This window comes from Bubalus kerabau, chromosome 9 (genome assembly GCF_029407905.1).
Source record: "Bubalus kerabau isolate K-KA32 ecotype Philippines breed swamp buffalo chromosome 9, PCC_UOA_SB_1v2, whole genome shotgun sequence".
In the NCBI taxonomy this organism is placed as follows: domain Eukaryota; kingdom Metazoa; phylum Chordata; class Mammalia; order Artiodactyla; family Bovidae; genus Bubalus; species Bubalus kerabau.
In genome coordinates this window covers 50,823,090-50,843,752 of record NC_073632.1, presented here as the reverse complement: position 1 = coordinate 50,843,752, position 20,663 = coordinate 50,823,090, and the positions used below count along the sequence as shown (strand labels likewise).

General features: G+C 44.2%; 1 protein-coding gene across 4 annotated transcripts; it reads left to right on the top strand.

Annotated features, from left to right (window-relative positions):
• The first annotated feature begins 1,515 nt into the window (after window positions 1-1,515).
• MTRES1 (mitochondrial transcription rescue factor 1) lies at window positions 1,516-10,759 on the top strand. 4 transcript variants are annotated; one of them, XM_055535296.1, is made up of 4 exons: window positions 1,516-1,582; window positions 4,249-4,724; window positions 6,270-6,342; window positions 10,236-10,759. In XM_055535296.1, exons 2-4 carry the CDS (start codon window positions 4,261-4,263, stop codon window positions 10,413-10,415), a joined length of 717 nt encoding a protein of 238 aa, XP_055391271.1. In that variant the 5' UTR covers window positions 1,516-1,582; window positions 4,249-4,260; the 3' UTR covers window positions 10,416-10,759. The 4 variants fall into 4 exon arrangements, with proteins under 4 accessions (XP_055391271.1, XP_055391270.1, XP_055391272.1 ...); XM_055535295.1 differs by lacking the exon at window positions 1,516-1,582 and adding an exon at window positions 1,589-1,881 and having other exon boundaries at window positions 4,253-4,724; XM_055535297.1 differs by lacking the exon at window positions 1,516-1,582 and adding an exon at window positions 1,589-1,881 and having other exon boundaries at window positions 4,249-4,682.
• Window positions 10,760-20,663: the final 9,904 nt, after the last annotated feature.

Genomic DNA, 20,663 nt, shown 5'->3' with positions numbered 1-20,663 from the left:
AGGCAGAACACTGTTTGACATACTTCACTGCAATTTTTTTTTTTGATCCCTCTTCCAAAACAAAGGAAATAAAAAGCAAAAATAAATGAATGGGACCTAATTAAACTGAAAAGCTTTTGCACAAATGGTACTGTTAAATGGAAGAAAAATTTTCCAAATGATATAACTAAGAGGGGGTTAATACCCAACATATATAAACAGTTCATTCAACTTGACATCAAAAAACCAAACAACCTGATTTTAAAATAGAGCAGAACTGAACATATATTTTTCCAAAGAAGAAATGCAGATTGCCAGCAAGCACATGAAAATATGCTCAACATTGCTAATCACCAGAGAAATGCAAATTAAAACAACAATGAGATACCATCAGAGACATGTCAGAATGGGTACCCTCAGAAAGAACACAAATAACAAACAATGGTGAGGACTGGAGAAAGGGAAATCCTTGTACACAGCTGGTGGGAATGTAAACTGATGCAGCCACTGTAGAAAACAGTATGGCAGATTCTCAAAAAAACTAAAAATAGAACTACCATGTGCCCCAGCAATTCTGCTCCTGGATATATATTTAAACAAAACAAAACACTAATTCAACAGAAGAATGGATAAAGATGTGATGCAAGTACAATGGAAAACCACTCAGCTGCAAAAAAGAATGAAAATTTGCCATTTACAACAACATGGATGATTTGGAGGGCATTATGCTAAGTGAAATAAGTCAGAGAAAGGCAAATACTGTGTATCACTTATATGTGGAATCTAAAAAATACAACCAGGGAATATAATAAAAAGGCTGACTCACACATACAGAAGACAAACTAGCAGGATAACAGTAGAGAGAGGGAAGGGAGAGGAGCAAAATAGAAATACAGGATTAAGAGGCACAAACTACTCATTTTAAAATAAACTACAAGAATATTTTATAAAACAGGGGGAATACAGCAAATGAGTATAACCTTTAAAAATTGTGAATCACTATTTTGTACCCCAATAATTTATGTAGTATTACGTATCAGGCTTCCCTGGTGGCTCAGAGGATAAAGCGTCTGCCTGCAATGAGGCATGCCCTTCGGTTCCTGGGTTGGGAAGATCCCCTGGAGAAGGACATGGCAACCCATTCCAGTATTCTTGCCTGGAGAATCCCACGGACAGAGGAGGCTGGCGGGCTACAATCCACGTGGTCGCAAAGAGTCGGACACGACTGAGCGACTTCACAAACACACACGCGCGCGTATCAACTAGACTTCAATAAAAAACAAATTACTTATCTAAAAAAACAAAACAAAACAAAACTCTCTTCAACCACGTGGAATCAATCACCCGGAGGTGGCTTCCGGTCCAGCTCACAGCTAATCGGTCCTCCAGGCCGCCCACACTCCCCACGCAGTCCTCCTAGACACTGCTTGCAGCAGAGGTCGCTGCGTCGCCATCACCGCGCCCCTGCGCTTCGCCCAGCCCGCTCTCAACGCGCCGGCGCCGACGGAAGGGGCGGGGCAAAGACAGGGCGGGGCCTGGAGGCAGGCGGTCTGCAAGGCCGCTGGGAGGGGGGCGGGGAGGGAGGAGCAGCGCTGACGTACAGGTAACTGCGCCCCTGCCGGGCCAGCCGTGACCCAGGCCCGCGCCCCTCTCTGTTGCTTCATTGCGCGCACGTGGGAAATACAGGAGCGACGAGCTCCTCTTCCCTGGCTGCGCTCCCGCCAGGGCTCCGCGTGAGTGTCTCGGGTCCTGCCCCGGCCCGGCCAGCTCGGGACGCCCCGTGGACCCGGGGGGCCAAGGCTGTCGGCTCCTGGGTCTGACTGCTCCTGCTGGCTGCAGACGCAGACTGCAAGCTCGAGGACTCTGGTGTCCAGTTTCCCTTGACCTTGAGAACCTGCGAAGGTGCGCAGCCCGAGGGGGTAGGGAGGGAGCGAGGGGAACATGACCTTGTCTCAGCAGTTTGTCAGCCTCTGAGCCAAGAGATTTTTAGTTGCAATTGACCTAAACGCAGTTCAATCAGGTTCTCCATTCGGAGTAGTTAACAGGCTCAGGAACGTGGAGCGATTCCAAGTGTCCCGCGGGTTCAGGACAGCGTCGCCTCTGCATTCCGGTAGTTGCTGTTCTTACAGACTTTGGTTAGTTCACAGATTTTATATCTCGCCTGAAGATCTCAGTCAAACCCACCTTCAGGCTTCCTGCCGCCATCATCCCTTTATGTCCACGCTGTCGCGCCAAAGAAATCTTTTAAAAAGCACTACTGTCGGATCACTTCCCTACCTAAGATCTTTCTATAACTCTCACACTCTCTGGATAAGTCCACGCTTTGATATGGAAGGCTCCTGGCGATCTCACCTCTTACCCGTCAGCCCAACCCCATCTTAGCTCTTCATTCTAATGCACAGGTTCTTTTGCTGTGCTTTCACTTCACAGTATTTAATCAAGTACTTACCACGTGCCAGGCACTATTCTGGGCACTTGGGCTTGAGCAGAGGAAAAAAGCACCGGTAACAGTTTATATTCTACTAGCAGAGTCATTAAAATAAAATAAAAAAAAAAAACCAGTAAATTATATAACATGATAGCAGATAATGCTATGATGGAAGAAAGTAGAACAGGGGAGATAGGGAGGACAAGATACCTGTTAAATGGAGTTGGAATGAGTAGACTTCACTGAGTTAAAAATGAGTTATCCCTGCAGATAACCTGGATTAAGGGTATAGTAGGGCACCTGGAACAAAGGAGACTACCCGGAAGTTTGCCTGTTGTGTACGAGGATCTTCAGGAAGGAGCTGAGTAAGCAAGGGTGAGAGAGGCGGGAGATGAGGTCAGAGAGGAAATGGAGGGGCCAGATCACACAGGGCCTATAGGGCAAGGGAGGGAGTTTGCTTTTTCAGTGCTTTTATAGGATTGTGAGGGAAGGAGAGACGTGATACAAATTCTTTTTAAAAGAGTCTGTCTGACTGACTGTTGTATGGAGAACAGACTGTGATGGAGCCTTGGTAGTCATCCTGATGATAGATGGAGGCCTGAATCTGTGGTAACAGTGGTAATGGTGAAAGGGAAACCAAATGTTTTGGTTTTGGAGATAAGCCAACATGATTTCCTGACATAATGGATCTGAGTAGGGGGGAAAGAGTCAAGAGTGACTGAAAGCTTTCCTTCTCAGGAACTAGAAGGGTGGAGTTACTATTAACTGAGATGGGGACAGCTGCAGCTAGAGCAGATTTGGGGTTGCAGATATATCAGAGTTTGTGTAAGGGCCAATTAAGAGTGAAGTCCCTGTTATGCATCCAAATGGATATGTCGAATAGGCCGTCAGATACTATGTCAAGATCTGCAAGACCACCTCTAGGTTCACTGATTTCACTGGGAAGACTCAACAGGACTCAGCTATGGGTCATGGCTATGATTTACAACAGCAAAATGATACAACATGCAAGGTTCAAGATGCCTGGGACAAAGTCTAGAGGAAACCGGGTGCAGTCTTCCAGGAGGCCTCTCGCAGTGGAGCATACAGGACATGTGGCATGACTGTGCCTCAGTGCCTCAGGGAACAATCACCTAGTTAGTGGGTCTCCAGGCTCTTTCTTTCTCTGCTAGCTAATGAATCTATTAGGAAGAAGATGTGAAAGGGGGTAGAATGCAGATCTGTACAATTTGCTCATTCCTTCCTAGCTCTGATTTGCTGTAGTTGGAGGTTGAAAGTTGAGAGACTTACTCTGGGTTTATAAAGTCATGATCTGGTATCCTTGGCAAAGTCCATTATTGTAAGCTTGTAATGTATGTCAATAGACAGTGTTTCTTGTTCTGAGATTTTTTTTTTTTTTTCTAAAATCATTAAGGGCATTCCCTGGTGGCCTAGTGGTTAGGATTCTGGACTTTTCACTGCTGCGGCTCAGGTTTAATCCCTGGTCGGGGAACTGAGATCCTGCAAGCTGCACGACATAGCCAAAGAGGGTGGGGAAAGCACTGAGCAGTCAGTACCCAAGCTAATTTAGGGGAGTGAGAAGAGTGGAACCTGTGTTTTCACATGTATTAGCATCCAGTTTGACCTTCATGACCGTCCTATGAGGTCAGTACATTAAGTACAGCCAGAAGACTCACCAGGTACAGTGTGCATGGCCTTGGTTCGTGTGGACCCAACATGGCCTTTTGTAGGAGGGGACATGGTACAGTATCAGCTGTAACGTGTTCACAGTGTGTATGGTTTATGTAGTAAGAATGCCAAGATACCACACTTGTGAACTAAATCTGAATTGTCTGTTTCAGGTAGTATGTGCCATGGCTATGACTAGTGTCAGACTGCCCAGCAGCATTTTAAGAAAGCCAGATGCCTGGATTGGACTCTGCAGAGCACTGCGAGGGACACCTTCACATAAAGGCTGTGCTTCCTGGAATCGATACTTGTATTTGTCTAGTGCCAAGTTAAATGCATCAAATTATAAAACACTCCTCCATAACATTTTCTCACTGAGACTCCCAGGGCTTTTAATATCTCCAGAATATATTTTTCCATTTTCCATAAGACTCAAAAGTAATATAAGCTCTAAAAAATCCACTAAAAAGACTCTACAAAAAGTGGAAGATGAAGGGGACTCTGATGAAGAGAGGGATGAGATGAGTGAGCTGGAAGAGGAGCCCGAGGACAACCCCAGTGAGGTCAAAGACTATAAAGACCTGGACAAAGCAGTACAGTCTTTCCGGTATGACGTTATCCTGAAGACGGGCCTAGATATCGGAAGGAAGTATGTGCGTTTTCATACAAAAATCACTTGTCTTCTTGGTTGTTTTAAAGCAGTGTTACCAATCACATGGCTCATATTACAGTGAAGGGTAACCACAGATGTGAAAGAATCTTACAGGAACCTGGTCCAATTATTTCATTCTATACGTGAAAAAACTAATTCCCAAAGAAGTCAAATGACTGCCTGCAAATCCCATGTGCCGTGTTTCCTTGACTCTAAGACATAGTCAACTGTAAGATGAACCACTGATGTAAAAACAGCTTCTTGAAGAAAAAAGGAATCACCATGTTAGATGTACATAGCAAGCATAGAATGCACCTGGGTTTCACAAATGCTACGTGAGGTGGTATATCCTAGAAGCAGCATAATGTGGTGGTTAAAACTGCAGGCTTTGTACCCAGACTATCGGGGCTTTAATCCTGGCTCTCTGTGACCTTGGACAAGATACTTAAAATCTCTGTGCAGTTCCCTCATCTGTAAAATAAGGGTAATAGAACTGGCTTTAGAAGGTGGTGGCTAGGATTAAATAAGTCAGTCTGTCTTCCTATAGCATTTACAACAATGTGTGGCACCTGGGTTCTCAATGTATGTTAGCTATGATGATGAAAATACTATGTGCGTTCATGTATATAGTGTATGGAGATATTAAGCATAACCTTCAAGGTTTCTTTAATCTTGTTTCTTCGCTAGACCTATTATATAATAATAGTGATCGTCACTGTTCATTCATTCCTTTAGCAATCATTGTGTGCATACTGCATGCAAAGTAAGAACTGTCATATGAATATGAAATTAAGATTCCTTTGTCTAATTTGTACCTTTATGTCCTAATTTCATGGCATAGTTTAATTTTTTAATCCACGAAACTTAAAGACTCATAAAGATGACTCTGAGCGCACAGGCACCCTCATCAGGACTTGAATGTTCTCTAAAGTCTGGCAGGCTCGTTAAGGGCCTCCCTGTCTTTCACAGTAGTAGCTAGTACTGTTATTAGGAAAACCCCCAACATCAATCACCAGGAGTCTGAGCGTTAAGACGAAAGGGCACTCATTTTTGTCTGTATCTGCCTTGGTCTAGTCGCTCCACTGATTAAATTCAGAGAGATCAGCAGTGGCTGGATTGGCATTTCCCCCGCCTCAGTGCAGATCAGCAGAGGGTTTCTTAACAGCCTCACCATAGGTGTGGTAACTGGTTTTTCTCAGAGCACGTGAGGGGAAGGTAGCACCCACTCATGTTGACTGTCGTGGATCACGGGAGCTATCACCTACGTGAAGTCCCAGCAGAGCGCTGCTTACCTGCCATCTCGCTCTAGCAGATCTTTGCAGCGGCCACATCTACTCAGCAGTGCCCTTTGGTCTCCCTGTTTAGATTCATATGGGAGCAGTTGACTTTCACTTTCCCAATGCCCAGAATGGAGATTTTGTGGGTAGGCCGGTCACTGTCAGAAAAAGCATTATTAATAGCCAGTATTTTCCTCAAAATTATATAATTGTTTTGAATATATTTCTATTTTAAAGCACTTTGCCTTTTTTTTTTTTTTTTAAGCAAAGTGGAAGATGCATTCTACAAAGGTGAACTCAGGCTAAATGGGGAAAAACTATGGAAGAAAAGCAGAACGGTAAGATACTATGACAACCAAATATTTTTGTGTGTTGTTCTGTACTCAGTTAACGCCTTCCCCAATCTCCCCTGGGGCTCCTTCCTTGGGGCATCAGTGGCTCCTCAGGTATGTCTGTCTTACCACCTTGAAGGTCTCCCTCAGGCCTAGCCACACAGCTTCAGTCACACAGACCACTTGCTGATTGTAGCCATAATGACTTTGAGATGAAGCTTCCTCTTTTTCTTTAAAATTTTAAGACAAGTCACTATCAGAACTAGAAAAAATCTATTAATTAAACTTCTTAAGTTATTAATGTTAGCCTCTCTGAAATCATAATAATCAGTCCAGAAACGTTTGATCCATGTAGAGGTTTCTTTGGCCTGCTGTAACCTGAGCAGATGTGCGATTCTGTTCAGCTCAGCAGAAGTTACACTGCTGTGTGTGCAGAGCAGCCATCAAAAAGGTTCCATATTTCCTGGTAGCTCTGTTGATATTGTTGTTTTGTGACAGAATCATTCATAAGTGTTACAAGAAAATGAATTTCTAGTATCTGATGTTATAATAAATGATATATATTTTCTTATAAAAATGTATTTTTGTAAAAATAAGTTACATATATACATACATCTAGAATTAAAATATTAATACTAGTAGTATTTATCTTTGGAGAGGGCAATGGCCACCCACTCCAGTACTCTTGCCTGGAAAATCCCATGGATGGAGGAGCCTGGTGGGCTGCAGTCCATGGGGTCACTAGGAGTCGGACACGACTGAGCAACTTCACTTTCACTTTTCACTTTCATGCATTGGAGAAGGAAATGGCAACCAGCTCCAGTGTTCTTGCCTGGAGAATCCCAGGGACGGGGGAGCCTGGTGGGCTGCCGTCTATGGGGTCGCACAGAGTCGGACACGACTGAAGCGACGCTGCTGCAGCAGCAGCAGCAGCAGCATTTATCTTTGAGTGGGCATTGTGAGTTATATGTTCATGTGTTTTATTTTCTGAATTTTTTACGAATATGTTTCACTTTCAGAATTGGGAAAAATAATAATGATAGTAAAAGTTAACAAGACAGTTTTAAAAAGTATATGGTAGAGACCCTTAAAAAGTGTGGCAGACACTGACCCTTGAGGCATTGGCAGACAGAATCTAACTCCCAGTGTCCGGGGAATAAATGTTCCAGTGGAGTTAGACACACTTTTGAAGGTTTTTATGTTAGCTTCTCTCGTATTTCAAAGCAACCCTGGGATCAGAGAATGTGAGCTGCATCCCATTCCCCTGGGACGTGGGAGGGTGTGAGCCATCAGCTGTGGACCTAGGTGAGCACGGAGGCTGTCTTCAGAGGCCCTGATCCTGTGCTCAGAGTGGTTCTTGCGGCTGGGTGGACTGAAGAGGGGATCCCCAGTGCTTTTCTTGACCACCAAGTCTCAAGGCCCCTATTCCTCTGAAGGCACCCGGCCTGGCAGGTTCAGACTGCGGGTGTCAGCCCTTGCTCTGTGAGCTGCAGGAAGTCAGGCACTCCAGACGGGCATCTGGACATCAAGTCCTTCTTGTCCCTTAATTGCTTTTTCCTGTGTAGCCCAGCCCCCTCTCGCCAGCCACAGTGTTCCAAAGACAAGACCTGTTCTTGGTGCAGAATGCCCCTGCCAGGGCCTCATTTGCAGATACCACAGATCTATTTTTTCTCCCTCTGCTTTGAGATATTGTTAACTACAGTCTAATTGCTGCTTCTTCATTCTGCCTTGGGTGTTCTATTGTCTTGGCTGCCTTCCAGATTTCTCCTGAGGGTCAGCAAAGGAAGGGCCCAGCATTAACACACGGCTGCCTTGTTACTAGGAGGCCTGGTAGCCATAGTAACTGCAGCTAAGGGGAGATTGGAAATGTAGATACTTGGAACAGCCCCTAATCCCAGCCAGTCTTGCTTTGTGTCTCCTGCGCCGTCTCCCACAGTTGAAGGGAATGAAGAACACCTCCCCTTCCGTGGCCTGCTCAGTGGGGCTTGTGCCCAGCTGCTGAGGATACATATGGATTGATTTTTCTCTGTATATCCTTTTATACCTTTTACATCTTGTATCATGTGCATTAATGTATTCCTTTATTTAAAAGGAATTTTAATGACACAGAGTTATGCCAAAAAAGGTAAAGCAGAGTTTCCAAGCCTTGTATTTCTGAACATTGATTTTAAATGCCTATATAGGTTGGCCACATGGTCATTTTTTAAAAATTGAACCCAGCAGAACTTCAGGAGAACTGACTCCCCCCTGCCCCTGTATCTGGCCCAGACCCTCATACCCACAAAGAGAAGCAGTCATCATGCCTCGCTGTGGTGGTAGTCTCTCTGCTTCTCAGCCCAGAGGGGAGAAAGTTAATGGTTTAAAATCAGCCCTTTGAGTTTTGGGCTTCCCTAATCTGCCTGCAATGTAGGAGACTGCAGTTTGATTCCTGGGTCAGGTATTCTTGGGCTTCCCTTGTGGCTCAGCTGGTAAAGAATCTGCCTGCAATGCAGGAGACCTGGTTTCAATCCCTGGGTTGGGAAGATCCCCTGGAGAAGGGAAAGGCTACCCACTCCAGTATTCTGGCCTGGAGAATTCCATGGACTGTATAGTCCATGGGGTCGTGAAGAGTTCGACACAACTGAGTGACTTTCACTTCACTTGGGAGTTTTATATCCAGCTGCCAGGATTGACCGGTATGGCTCGTGGTGAGCAGGTGTGCGTTCCCACGCTGTTGACTGAGTATTGGGCCTAGGATGTCTTGAGTGGGTCGCTTGCCCTAGTGAAGTACAGATATTCCAACAGCATGAAGTTAGGACCGCCTTAGGGAGTATTCATTGGAAAATGCAGTAAACATAAGCATTTGGCACGATGTCTTCTTAAACAGAAGCCCCCAAGCAACCTTTCAAATGGGTACCTATGCCCACTTAAGGGTCCATGGCCCACACATGAGGGTCCCTCCCTATCTTCCTGTCCTGCCTCTTCAACCCTGTGCCCATCCCCGGCTTGGAAGCGGTGGTGAGTGGTCTGAGATGGCCTCTGGTACCCTGGATTGTGTTGTAGCAGAAGCCGCATATTGCACCTGGGTCAGTTTAGCCCCTTCCTGAGTTGCTGGGCAGATCCCCTGGGATACTGACCTGCCAGGACCCGGTGTCTGTCTTGGGCTGTTTGCACCCGGGCAGCACTAATGTGACTGCCCCCCAGGGCGTGTCCTGCACTCGCTAAAGCCAGAGCTCCTCTCTGGATAAAAATGGGGTTGATCTCAGCCCTTTTAACCCAGGTCAGCATCCTCTTTTCTGGGGCATTCCATCCTTGTTCATGGAGTCCTGTCTCTTCTTGATGATGTGTCATCCCTGGGGCTAGCCAGTACCGGAAAGCAGTTTCTTTACTTCCATTTCTTAAAGAGATACAGCTGTTGTTGCACTGTGATGAATTTCCAACAAATTATGCCCTGTATGCAATGATGTAGCTTATCTGGGTTGAAATCAATGAATGTGTTATACTGAAAATTGTCTTCTCAGTGTCTTCCCAGTGCCTGTAGTAATTACTATGCTCATACTCTTTAAAATTATGTCCCACTTCCTTTGTTTTTTGCCATTGTTACCAAAATAAATACTTCCATTCAAGAGTTTCCTTAAGTCATGCAATAGGGATGAAAACCAGAGCCACACAGGGCCCATCCTCAAGCAGCTAGCTGTCTCAGCCTGAAGAAGGGACACTGGTCCATGTTAAGCCACATGGGTTTGAGGCACCTTCCCAGAGAGGGAGGCCCTTTCACCTGGAGGCACTAAGATAAGTGACTGTTTCAAAGGAGTACCTTCCCCCCGGGGAGTGGTTCTCTGGGGAAAACCCAAAGTAGAGATGTTTGCACTGGCCTGCATTTCCCCAAACGACAGCTCTGTTTTCTTTTTAATTTTCAGGTGAAAGTGGGAGATACGTTGGATCTTCTTATTGGAGAGGATAAAGAAGCAGAAACAGAGACAGTGATGAGGATTATCCTGAAAAAAGTGCTGGAGGAGAAGACCAGCAGTGAGAAGCACAGAGTGGTGTTACGACGGTGGAAAAAGTTACAGTTGCCTAAAAAGAGTATGCTCAAGTAAATGGATTGCTTTTCAGTGACAAAGCTGCTTTCTAGTGGTGCAGGAAGGGGCCAGGTTCAAAAGAATATGTTTGTATTAAAAGAAAGTTCTCCCACCATTTGTAGAAGATGCTGAGCAGTTTTGTGCAAGTCAGGATCCGCATCGTGGCTCTTGAAGACGCTTCCCTTGGACTGGATTTCCCTCTCAGGCTTGATTTATTCGCTTTTTGACCTCATGAGCAAGAGTGAGATTTGTAATGAATGAACTAAACTCAGAGACAGTTTACATGATCAGCCCACTGTTTCCCAGGTTAACAGCCTCGGGAGGGACAGTAAAATAAACTGACCTTGTTCTTAGTGTCTTTATTTCAGTTTTATCCCTGTCGACCAGCTTCCCTGGGTTCAGGCTTAAGGCAAAACCAAGCTGAGTCCAGGTCTCCTTCCTCTCCTTAGGGCAGCAGCACCGGACGACACCTTTCTCCATTGACCTTTCTCAGTTACCAACGTGTTGGCCTGAGTTCCCTTCAGTTTGTCTCCAGAGGTCTGGATAGTAAAGTTGTTCCAACTAATTCCAAATGGTTTATTTCGGGCCCATTTAAAATTAACTGTTTAGGTCAAGGGTTTGACAGACGAAGGCAGCCACAAGCCTTTTGTCTGACACACAAGCACGGCTTGTACATTTTTAGAGGCTTTTTTTTAAAAAAGAGAGAGAGGGAAATATATAATAGAGACCTTATGTAGCCCACAAAGCCTAAAATATTTACATTGACTCTTTACAGAAAGAATGTAATGACCCTTTCTGGTTTAAGCTGATGGTGTACTTTTCAGCTGAAAGTAGGAAATACACAGATTTTTTATCAGTGAAGAGAATAAAGCATCAGAGGCCAATTATTTTAATTATCAAGACAGTGTTGTAAAGTGAAATGAAGTCACTCAGTCGTGTCTGGACTCTTTGCGATCCCGTGGACTATAGCCTACCAGGCTCTTCCATCCATGGGATTTTCCAGGCAAGAGTACTGGAGTGGGGTGCCATTCCTTCTCCAGGAGATCCTCCCGACCCAGGGATTGAACCCGGGTCTCCCGCATTGTAGGCAGATGCTTTACCATCTGAGCCACAGGGAAGTGTTGTAAAAGGGACTGAAAAAACAAGAGCAGTCATAGAAAGGACACACATATACACATCATCTAGAAAAGGGCATCCGCAGAAATAAACTGGTTTGTAGATTCTCAGGAGCAGTTTCCTAGCACTGGAAGGGTTGGCTCAAATAGGAGACTTGTTAGACTATGTCATGTAAAAAGACTTTGTTGGGGTCTTTTTATCTGCCCTCCAGAAATTCTTGAGAATTCAGGTTAACTGGCAGAAGGGAAACTTCTATAGCCCAAAGCAGTGCGATGTTTGGGCCCGTGAGTCTGGTAGCCTTATCAGCTCAGATTTCAGAAAACTCAGGAAAAATCGATTTTTATTTGAAAGCTTAAATAAACTCCCAGGAAGAAATAATAAATACTCTGCAGTGTAACAAAAGGAATTTTCCTATTTTACCATTTGTTAATTACGCTTTTACATCAGTAAGAATAATTAGTACAATTAATTTCAACATGAGTTAGAGTTTTAATTTAGGAAATTATAGTAATGCCCATGATTCTCTTCACCTCCCTGTGCCTTTCTTCCACTCTTTCCCACCCGCCCACCCTCCCTCCCTCTCTTCCTTTTTTTTTTTTTTGTTGTGGGGAGGAGGGTGGAAGTGAAGTAGAAAAGGATAGCTTTATTGCTTTGCCAGACAAAGGGGGACACAGTGGGCTAATGCCCTCTAAACCAAATGTCCCAACTTGGGGAAGATAATGACAAGTTTTATAGTAAAACAGTCTCTTCTCTTGATTGCTCTTTGGAAAGTAATAGAAAGCTGAAGATCTCTTGCATGGTGAGGGGGGCAGCATGACCCAGTGATATGTCAGGGGTCCTGGTTTTTAGGCTCTTGCCTGTACCAAGTTGGGTTACCTTGGTCATACTCTGGCCTTAACCTCTCTTGAGCTTCAGCTTCCTCCCAGGTCAGAAGGGGATTGGCATACTAATTTCCTTACCTTGTCAAGTCTTCTAAAGAGGAAGAAAGTTAAAAATGTGTTGTGTGAGACCGGATGAGCTGATAGTATTAATAGCTAGAAAGCAGCAAGGGCCATTTGAAAGGCTTTTTTCACTCTGTTGGTAATTAAGTCCTTCAACTTAGCTGGTGGGATTTGACCCATTCCAAGCTTCTCTGTTTTTGAAAATCAAAATAAGAAAAAAGACGTCTGGTGGTACAGAATGTTGATTTGGTCATAGCAAGTGTCAAAAACTTATCTGTCATAGTTAAAGCACAAGGGACTTGGAACATATTTATGAAACAGCAGAAACAAAAACAATTCATAAAGGTTTATGGAACTCGTGCAGCCCACTCTAAGATAGCTGCTTCATAATGCCAACTTGGCAAGGCCTCCTCAGTGAAAATGTGACCAACATGATGAAAAGATATGGATGTTTCTAATGCAGTGCATCAACCCAGTGTGATTCTGCCCCTGGGGACATCTGGCAACGCCTGGAGATATTTTTGTCTGTCACAACTGAGAGGGTAGGATGGGTATCTAGTGGGTAGAGACCAGTGCTACTAAACATCCTATAGCGTAGAGATAGTCTCCAGACCTCAAATGTCAATGGTGCTGAGGCTGAGATATCCTGCTCTAATGAGGTGACAAGGAAGAATTTTTACTCCAATAGATCTGGCTTTCACAGCAATCAGAAAAGAAAAATAAAAGGTACTCCAAATCAGAAGGAAAGAGGTAAAGTTGTCACTGTATGCAGATGACATGATACTCTATAGAATACCCTGAGACTTCAAACATACAACTGATAAATGAATTCGACAAGGCAGTAGTGAAGTTAAAACATACCTTCACACCATACACAAAAATAGAACGGTTTAAAGACTTAAATACAAGACATGTAAGACACCACAGAACTCCTAGAAGAGAGTATAGGCAAAACATTCTCTGACATAAATCGTACCAATGTTTTCTCAATAGAAATAAAAGCAAAAATAAAAGGGACCTAATCAAACTTACAAGCTTTTGCAAACTTACAAGCAAAGGAATCCATAAAATGAAAAGACAACCTCCTGAATGGGAGACAATATTTGCAAATGATATGACTGACAAGGGCTTAATTCTCAAACAGCTCATACAACTCAATAATAATTTTAAAAAACATCCAGCCAAAAAATGGGCAGAAGACCTAAACAGGTATTTCTCCAAAGACACAGATGGTCAACTGGCATGTGAAGAGATGCTCAAAACTGCTAATTATTAGAGAAATGCAAATCAAAACTACAATGGGATATCACCTCACACAGGTCAGAACGGCTATCATCAAAAAGACTACAAGTTACAAATGCTGGAGAGGGTGTGGAGAGATGGAAACCCTTCAACACTGTTGGTGGAAATGTAAATTGGTACAGCTGCTATGGAAAACAGTACAGAGGTTCCTTAAAAAACTAAAAATAGAGTTACCATATGATCCAGCAATCCCACTCCTGGGCATATATCCAGAAAAGACAACTAATTTGAAAAGATACACGGACCCCTAAGTTCAAAGCAGCACTATTTACAAGAGCCAATGCATGGAAACAACCCAAGTGCCTATCAACAGATGAACAAATAAAGAGGTGGTATATATAAAAAAAACAATGGAATATTGCCATTTGCAGCAACATGGATGGACCTAGAGATTATCATACTACATGAAGTAAGAGAAAAACAAATACTATATAATTTATATGTGGAATCTAAGAAATAATACAAATGAACTTATTTACAAAACAGAAACAGACTCACAGATATAGAAAACAAACTTATGGTTACCGGAGGGGGGAATAAATTAAGAGTACAGGATTAACAGATGTGCTCTACTACATATAAAATAAACAGCAAGGATTTACTGAATAGCATGGGAAATATATTCAGTATCTTGTATAATGGAAAAGACTCTGAAAAAGTGTGTGTATGTGTTTGTGTATACATACATATATAGATCTGAATCAGTTTGCTGCACACCAGAAACTAACACAACATTGTAAATCAACTATACTTCAATGTAAAAATAGAACAAAAATTTAAAAATAGGTCTGGCTTTCTCAGCAAAGTCTGAAAATGCTTCTAGTGCATGTTTGCAGTTTTTTAAAGATGAACAATCTAAAATTATGACTATTTTTGTAGAGACCCATCTAGCCTTTTTACCAGTAATGGTTAATCCTTTCAAAGAACTAGCTCATCTGGGAAATGTGATGCTAATTGCGCTTCTCTGCCAAATAGCATTTACCATCTTTCATGGGAAATTATATAGATGGCTGGGCAATAGTTTCATCATCATCATTTTTCTTTTTTAGCATTTTCGGGATAAAAGTAGATATTTGTGGAGAAATTTTTAGGTCATAGTTTATTTGATCAATAATTATTAGGGGGGTAGAAACTTTCATTTTTCAAGAAACTAAAAAGAAAACAGATTTCCTTCAGGAAGGTGGTACATGTTCTATAAACTTTCTTACAGGGTGTGCAATGTATAGGAGGCAAATAAAATGACACTGTACTAAAGTCCTGCCTTATCTTGGTTGTATATATTTTGGTTTCCTAAAAGTTACTGCCAGAATTATCAGTCAGCTTATTGACCATCTTGAGACATTAGAAACTCCATCCAGCAGACTGCAAAAAGCAGAATGTGAGCATCTCCCAAACTGCTTTCATGAGTCACAGGGTTGGCTTAAAAATCAGCCATGGTAGGAGGAATTTCACCTTGGCAATCAGCAAACACCATGAACCAGGACTGATTTTTTTCCCTTGGAGAGCCAACTGTCACACATTTACCAACACACCCTGGGTGGAATGGAAAGGCGCACCTATCAGAATTTCCACTGGGAGATGCTAGGGCACCAGTCCCCACCCTCCAAGTTCTTTCAAGTCACTGTTTCTCTTCTCTTGTTCTCACGTCCTCGTCCCTTACCTTAGCCAATCATCGGATGTGTTTAATGTATATCTTTTTGTTTGCATTCTTGTGAAATGTGCTTTGTTGTTTTGTACAGATATATTTATAGTTTCATAAGTGACATTACTATATATTTCATTTTGGGTCTTACTTTCTTACTCAGATCATCCATGGCACTCTAGGTACAGATGATCCATCGCTTCTTGCTCCGTTGCTGCCTAATAAATACCAAAGTGCATCCACTACGTTTTGCCCACCCACTCTCCCAGTGACATTCTCCCACCTGACTCCCTTCACTGCAAAAAACACAGCACTGCTTCTTCTCCGGGACATCTGTGCCAGGCTGCCCTCTCACCAGCCACAACCAAAGTGACTGAAGACGCACAGCCTCACTGAGCCCCTGGCATGACCCAGCTTTCTGATTTCTGCTAGTCTAATTATGAGTGTAAAACGATGTATGAATAGTCTGATATACACTCTTCTTAAGAGTGTTCTGCCTGTGCTTCTGCCTTTTGGTACCTGCTACTGCCCAATGTGTGCTTAGCATTTCTCTGAGGGCTCTGAAATTGGACAAAACTCTCTGAGACTGCCACTCACTTCTTTCCCTCAAAGATACACTTGCTGGCCCTTTTTTTTTGTTTCAAGTTTTTTTGTTTTTTGTTTTTGGTTCATTATTGGTTAACAGAATAGGTACATCAAAAGAAGAATGGTGAAAGTCAACAATTTTTCAAGATCCTGAGGACATGGATCACTCACAATGCACTTGATTCCCTTGTAGAGATGTCAACTGCATTCAATAGAACTTTGATCCTGGGACTTTTTTCTTAAACCTAGGGAGACCTTCAGAGAAGGCAATGGCACCCCACTCCAGTACTCTTGCCTGGAAAATCCCATGGACGGAGGGGCCTGATGGGCTGCAGTCCATGGGGTCGCTAAGAGTCAGACACGACTGATCGACTTCACTTTCACTTTTCACTTTCACACATTGGAGAAGGAAATGGCAACCCACTCCAGTGTTCTTGCCTGGAGAATCCCAGGGACAGAGGAGCCTGGTAGGCTGCCATCTCTGGGGTCGCACAGAGTCGGACACGACTGAAGCGACTTAGCAGCAGCAGCAGCAGCAGCAGGGAGACCTTCCCCAAGGCAGACAAGTGAAAGCCTAGAGACTGCAGTCAGAGTAGAATAGCATGTGTCTAAAATGGGCAAGTTCTATTTAGAGATCTGTACTGGTAAAGCCCATTTCTGGAACCCCACTCAGAGGGCTTACTTAGATACTTCCCCACAGAATATGTAGGGAATTTTCTTTAGGATTGTAGGAGAAAATCTCTTAACTTTTGATTCTGACATAAGAGAAAAGTGAGGCTACAATAATAGCAGCCAACTCTTTGGATTCAAGAAAATAGTATTAATTACGTGAAGACAAGGTAGGCACCACCATATGCTTGTCATGTCTGACACTGTGCCTGCACTGAGATTTCAGCTAATCAGATACAGTGGGGAGATTTGGGTTTAATACATCATGTTGGAAATAGGATAACTTAGCAATTCTGTTTCAGCTCTGAGAGCCAGGAGAGTCAGGAACCTGCATTCTGGTAGGTGTGCCTCCTGCCATGGTCTCAGCTGTCTACACGGGGCAGAGCCAAGGTCCTCAGTCTGCTTATACCCATGTGCATCTTGAAAATCAACTGAAGGCAAGAGACATTAGGTTTTGTGCTGTTAACGATCAGAACCTTCTCTCCAAGCTTAAACAGGCTTCTTACCTACCAACTAATGAGACTTGTTAGAATCATGGAACTATGCTCAGGAGACAGTAGGTGTTACAAATATTTTTGCTAAATGAATGAACTTCTTTTAGAGGTAGAGATGATTCTTAACTGCCTTCCTTGTTCTATTTCCTGTGGCACTGAGAGGTTTCCCGAGTCTGATACTCTGACTGGGGCGAATCCAGAAGCTCAGAGACTGTGAACAGTCAGCAAAACCCCAAGTTAAACGATGGGGGACCACCAGGCAGACAGACAAACAGACTTACTCTGCACAGCTACACAAGTGGCAGCATGGAAATCAAGAGCACAAACTTTGGAGTCAGCCTGACCATCATTAGAGGCCCCCGGCTCTGCCAGCCATGTGACTTTGACCAAATTACTTAATCTCTAAAAGCATCCCCATCGGTAGGGTGGGTAATACAAATATCTATCCCACGGGGTTTCTGTGAGGAATAAATGAAATAACGTATGTCTCATCCCTAGCACCTTCCTGACCCACTGCAGAGCTCAGGAAATGGGAGCTCTTATGGAAAACAGAACCCCCTGTAATTTAGGGCCCGACTGCCACTCCTGAATACACAGCTGTCACACTGCAGGAGACTCTGAAGGAGAAGCTATGGCATTCCACATTCTCAACCTCTGTCAAAGACATGCTTCACCATCTGGACTACACACTTTAGAAGGATGAACAAATTCCCACTCCTTAAAGTCAACGGACAGACTTTCCTCTGCAGAAATGTTCTGGCACCAGCCACCATATTTGGCCTGATGCTGAAACATTTGTAAAGCTGCCTCTTCCCACTGACCTGAAAGCTACATGATGGCAAGGTGACTAGAACACCAGCGGAGGAGGGCAGCCTTACTGGGCAGAGGAGGCAGAGTTCAACACGATTGTATCAGAACTGAGTATTCCCCTCCCTACTCGGAACAGGTGAAGGGTTTCTTCTTTTCTTACTGATCCAAGGGCAATTCAGTGAAGACAAAGTCCTCCAGCCCCGGACTGCTTCTGCAGCTTCACGAAACTCCTCCTCCTCTAGTTTCACCCTCCATTGGCCTCCTTTAACTGTTTCCTAAGAGCTGCTTCTCACACCCCAAAGCTTGTTTGCATGTTGAACTTTTCACCTAATTAATTCTTCATTCTCAAATCTAGGCTAGCCATCCAGTTCCTTGGGGAAGTTTTCCCTGATGACTCCACCAAGGACCAGTCCCCCTGGTTTCATAGTATTAAGGACCCCCTCATTAATAAACTTGTAGTTTGTAATTTTCAAAAAGTCAATTTGGAAACCACTTATTTCAGCTCAGATCTAGCTCTACTAAGTGCTAAGCTTTCTGTTTCTGGGATGTACACAATGTATTTTTTGAAGTTACATGTTTCTGCAGCCTCTGGACATCAGCACCGGGCACCATCTCGTTAGAGAGGGGGAACTTCTTAGAAATGCAGATTCTCAGGCCCCACCGTGAGAATTCAGGTTCCAACAGACTGAGAACCTCTGGCAGATGGGGCCCCATGACCTGGTTAAACGTGCAGTCTGGTGAGTCTGCCCCTTAATGGATGCCAATGGAGTCCCACCCAGATCCCCGTTGCTGGCACACCCACCCCCTCACTGTTGAGGGCCAGCTAACCACTCACAATGGCCCTTCTGGAACACTGCCCTTGGCAAAGGGAGCCACCCTGCCAGGCCAACTACCCCTTTCCCCGGAGGAGACCTCAATGACCAAGTGGCGCCTTTGCTTCACCTGGTACTAATTCTGCAAAACAGTTCATGTTCTAGGGTCTCACAGCAGATGGCAGTGAGGCTGGACTGCAGAGACCACACTCCTGCTTATGGCCTTCCCTGGCCCCGTTCTGCTTCTTTCGCACCTTTTCTCCTGGGAGCAGGTCCTCAATCAACTGCACAAGAACCCTAGTCTCAGACTCTGTTCCTAAGGAATCCAATCCATGGCAATTACTTTCACAATCTCAAAAAATTTACTCTTACCAGAACATGTCTGTCCACAAATGGCCACAATTATTTCAGCCAGGGCAATTTGAGAACCGGCACCTATATCTAAGATCAGACAGTTTCAGGTCTGAATCTCTGTGTTTTATATTGCATGCGGCTCAGGGGGTGTTTAGTTTCTGAGACGGTGCGGTGTTCAAGGCAGACTCTAATCTTGGCATCGCAGTTTGTTTGGACGTTCTTTCTGCTTCCTCACCACAAAACGGAAATAACAACATTGCCCAAGACACGGAGTTTTTACAAGAATTAAATGAGATGGTACACATACTGTTCAGGGCCTTAGCTTTCTTAACAGGTTTAATTAGGGAACTTACCTCACAGGGCTTCTGAGATCTTCACCAGCTATGATCCAGGAGAAACTCTCAGCAGTGTGCCTGGCATGTTGTATACACTCAGGTAGGCCCAACATTGCCATCCAAGCAAGTGGGCGATGGATGTTCATGTCTTTCCCATCACTGGTTTGGCGATTTTAGGTTTCTCTGGAAGCTCTTAAAGTGTCCACTGCATCTCACCATTCCAATAATCAGAATAATCTGGTATGGAATTCTTATTTCTGAGAACTGACTTTTACAGGTAAGCCCACTGAAATTCTCTATTATGGTTATTTGCAAGACAGCAGCAGCAAAGAGCTCAGATTTTTATTGAGCCTGTCTCTAAAGAGGTTTAGTCAAAAAGACCAAAGCCCCAGGTGATCATCACACTCCTCAGATTCCTGTTTTCACTTCCTTCTCCTCAGCTGGGGCAGGAGGGGTGGAGGGGCGAGACCTCCTGCCCGGCAGGTCCCCCAGCCCCCACACCGCAGATGAGGCACCCAATGTTGACATTGACCAGAGCCTCTGCAAACAAGCCTGGCCAGAAAGGCTCACCATTTACACGCCGCTCTAATGAGGGCATTGACCTTACCCTCAGTGACGGTCACCTCACCCACCTCACCCTTCCCTTGAAGGCTGAAGGCGAACAGCTGCCAGTGAACTCAGTGGGCGGAGGCCACGCTGCGGACAGGAGCTGCCTCCGGCCGTGTGACGCGCGGATGGACCAAGCACCTTAGTGGCCGCTGAGGAAACGGACTTTTTTATTTTTTTTGGTCGGAAACAAAGATACATACGGCCAGAAAGGCTCTAAAGAATCTCGCTTTCAAGTCTTGTTTCAACTTGCCTATGGAGTAAATCAGGCTCCAGCCCCGACCAGCCCTGACCTGTGCACGGCTGCCCGCACAGGTGCGTGCGCTCCGGGCCGAGTGCTTGCTCGCTCCAATCACAGGCCACGATGCACTTTATACCACGTGACCTCTAGGTCTAAAAAATGTGATAGCTTGATATTTTTTTTTACTGCGAAATATTAATGATTTATAATTCGCCAATGAGGCAAGAGAAAAACATGCATCCTTTTGTTATCAGTTAATAATAGGTTTGCCTTGAGGAACTAAATCCCATTTAATCCAAAGTGGAAAAGAAAGAGTGAACTGAATCTCCTCCAGTTTGGCAACAGGGAGGGTGTGGCAG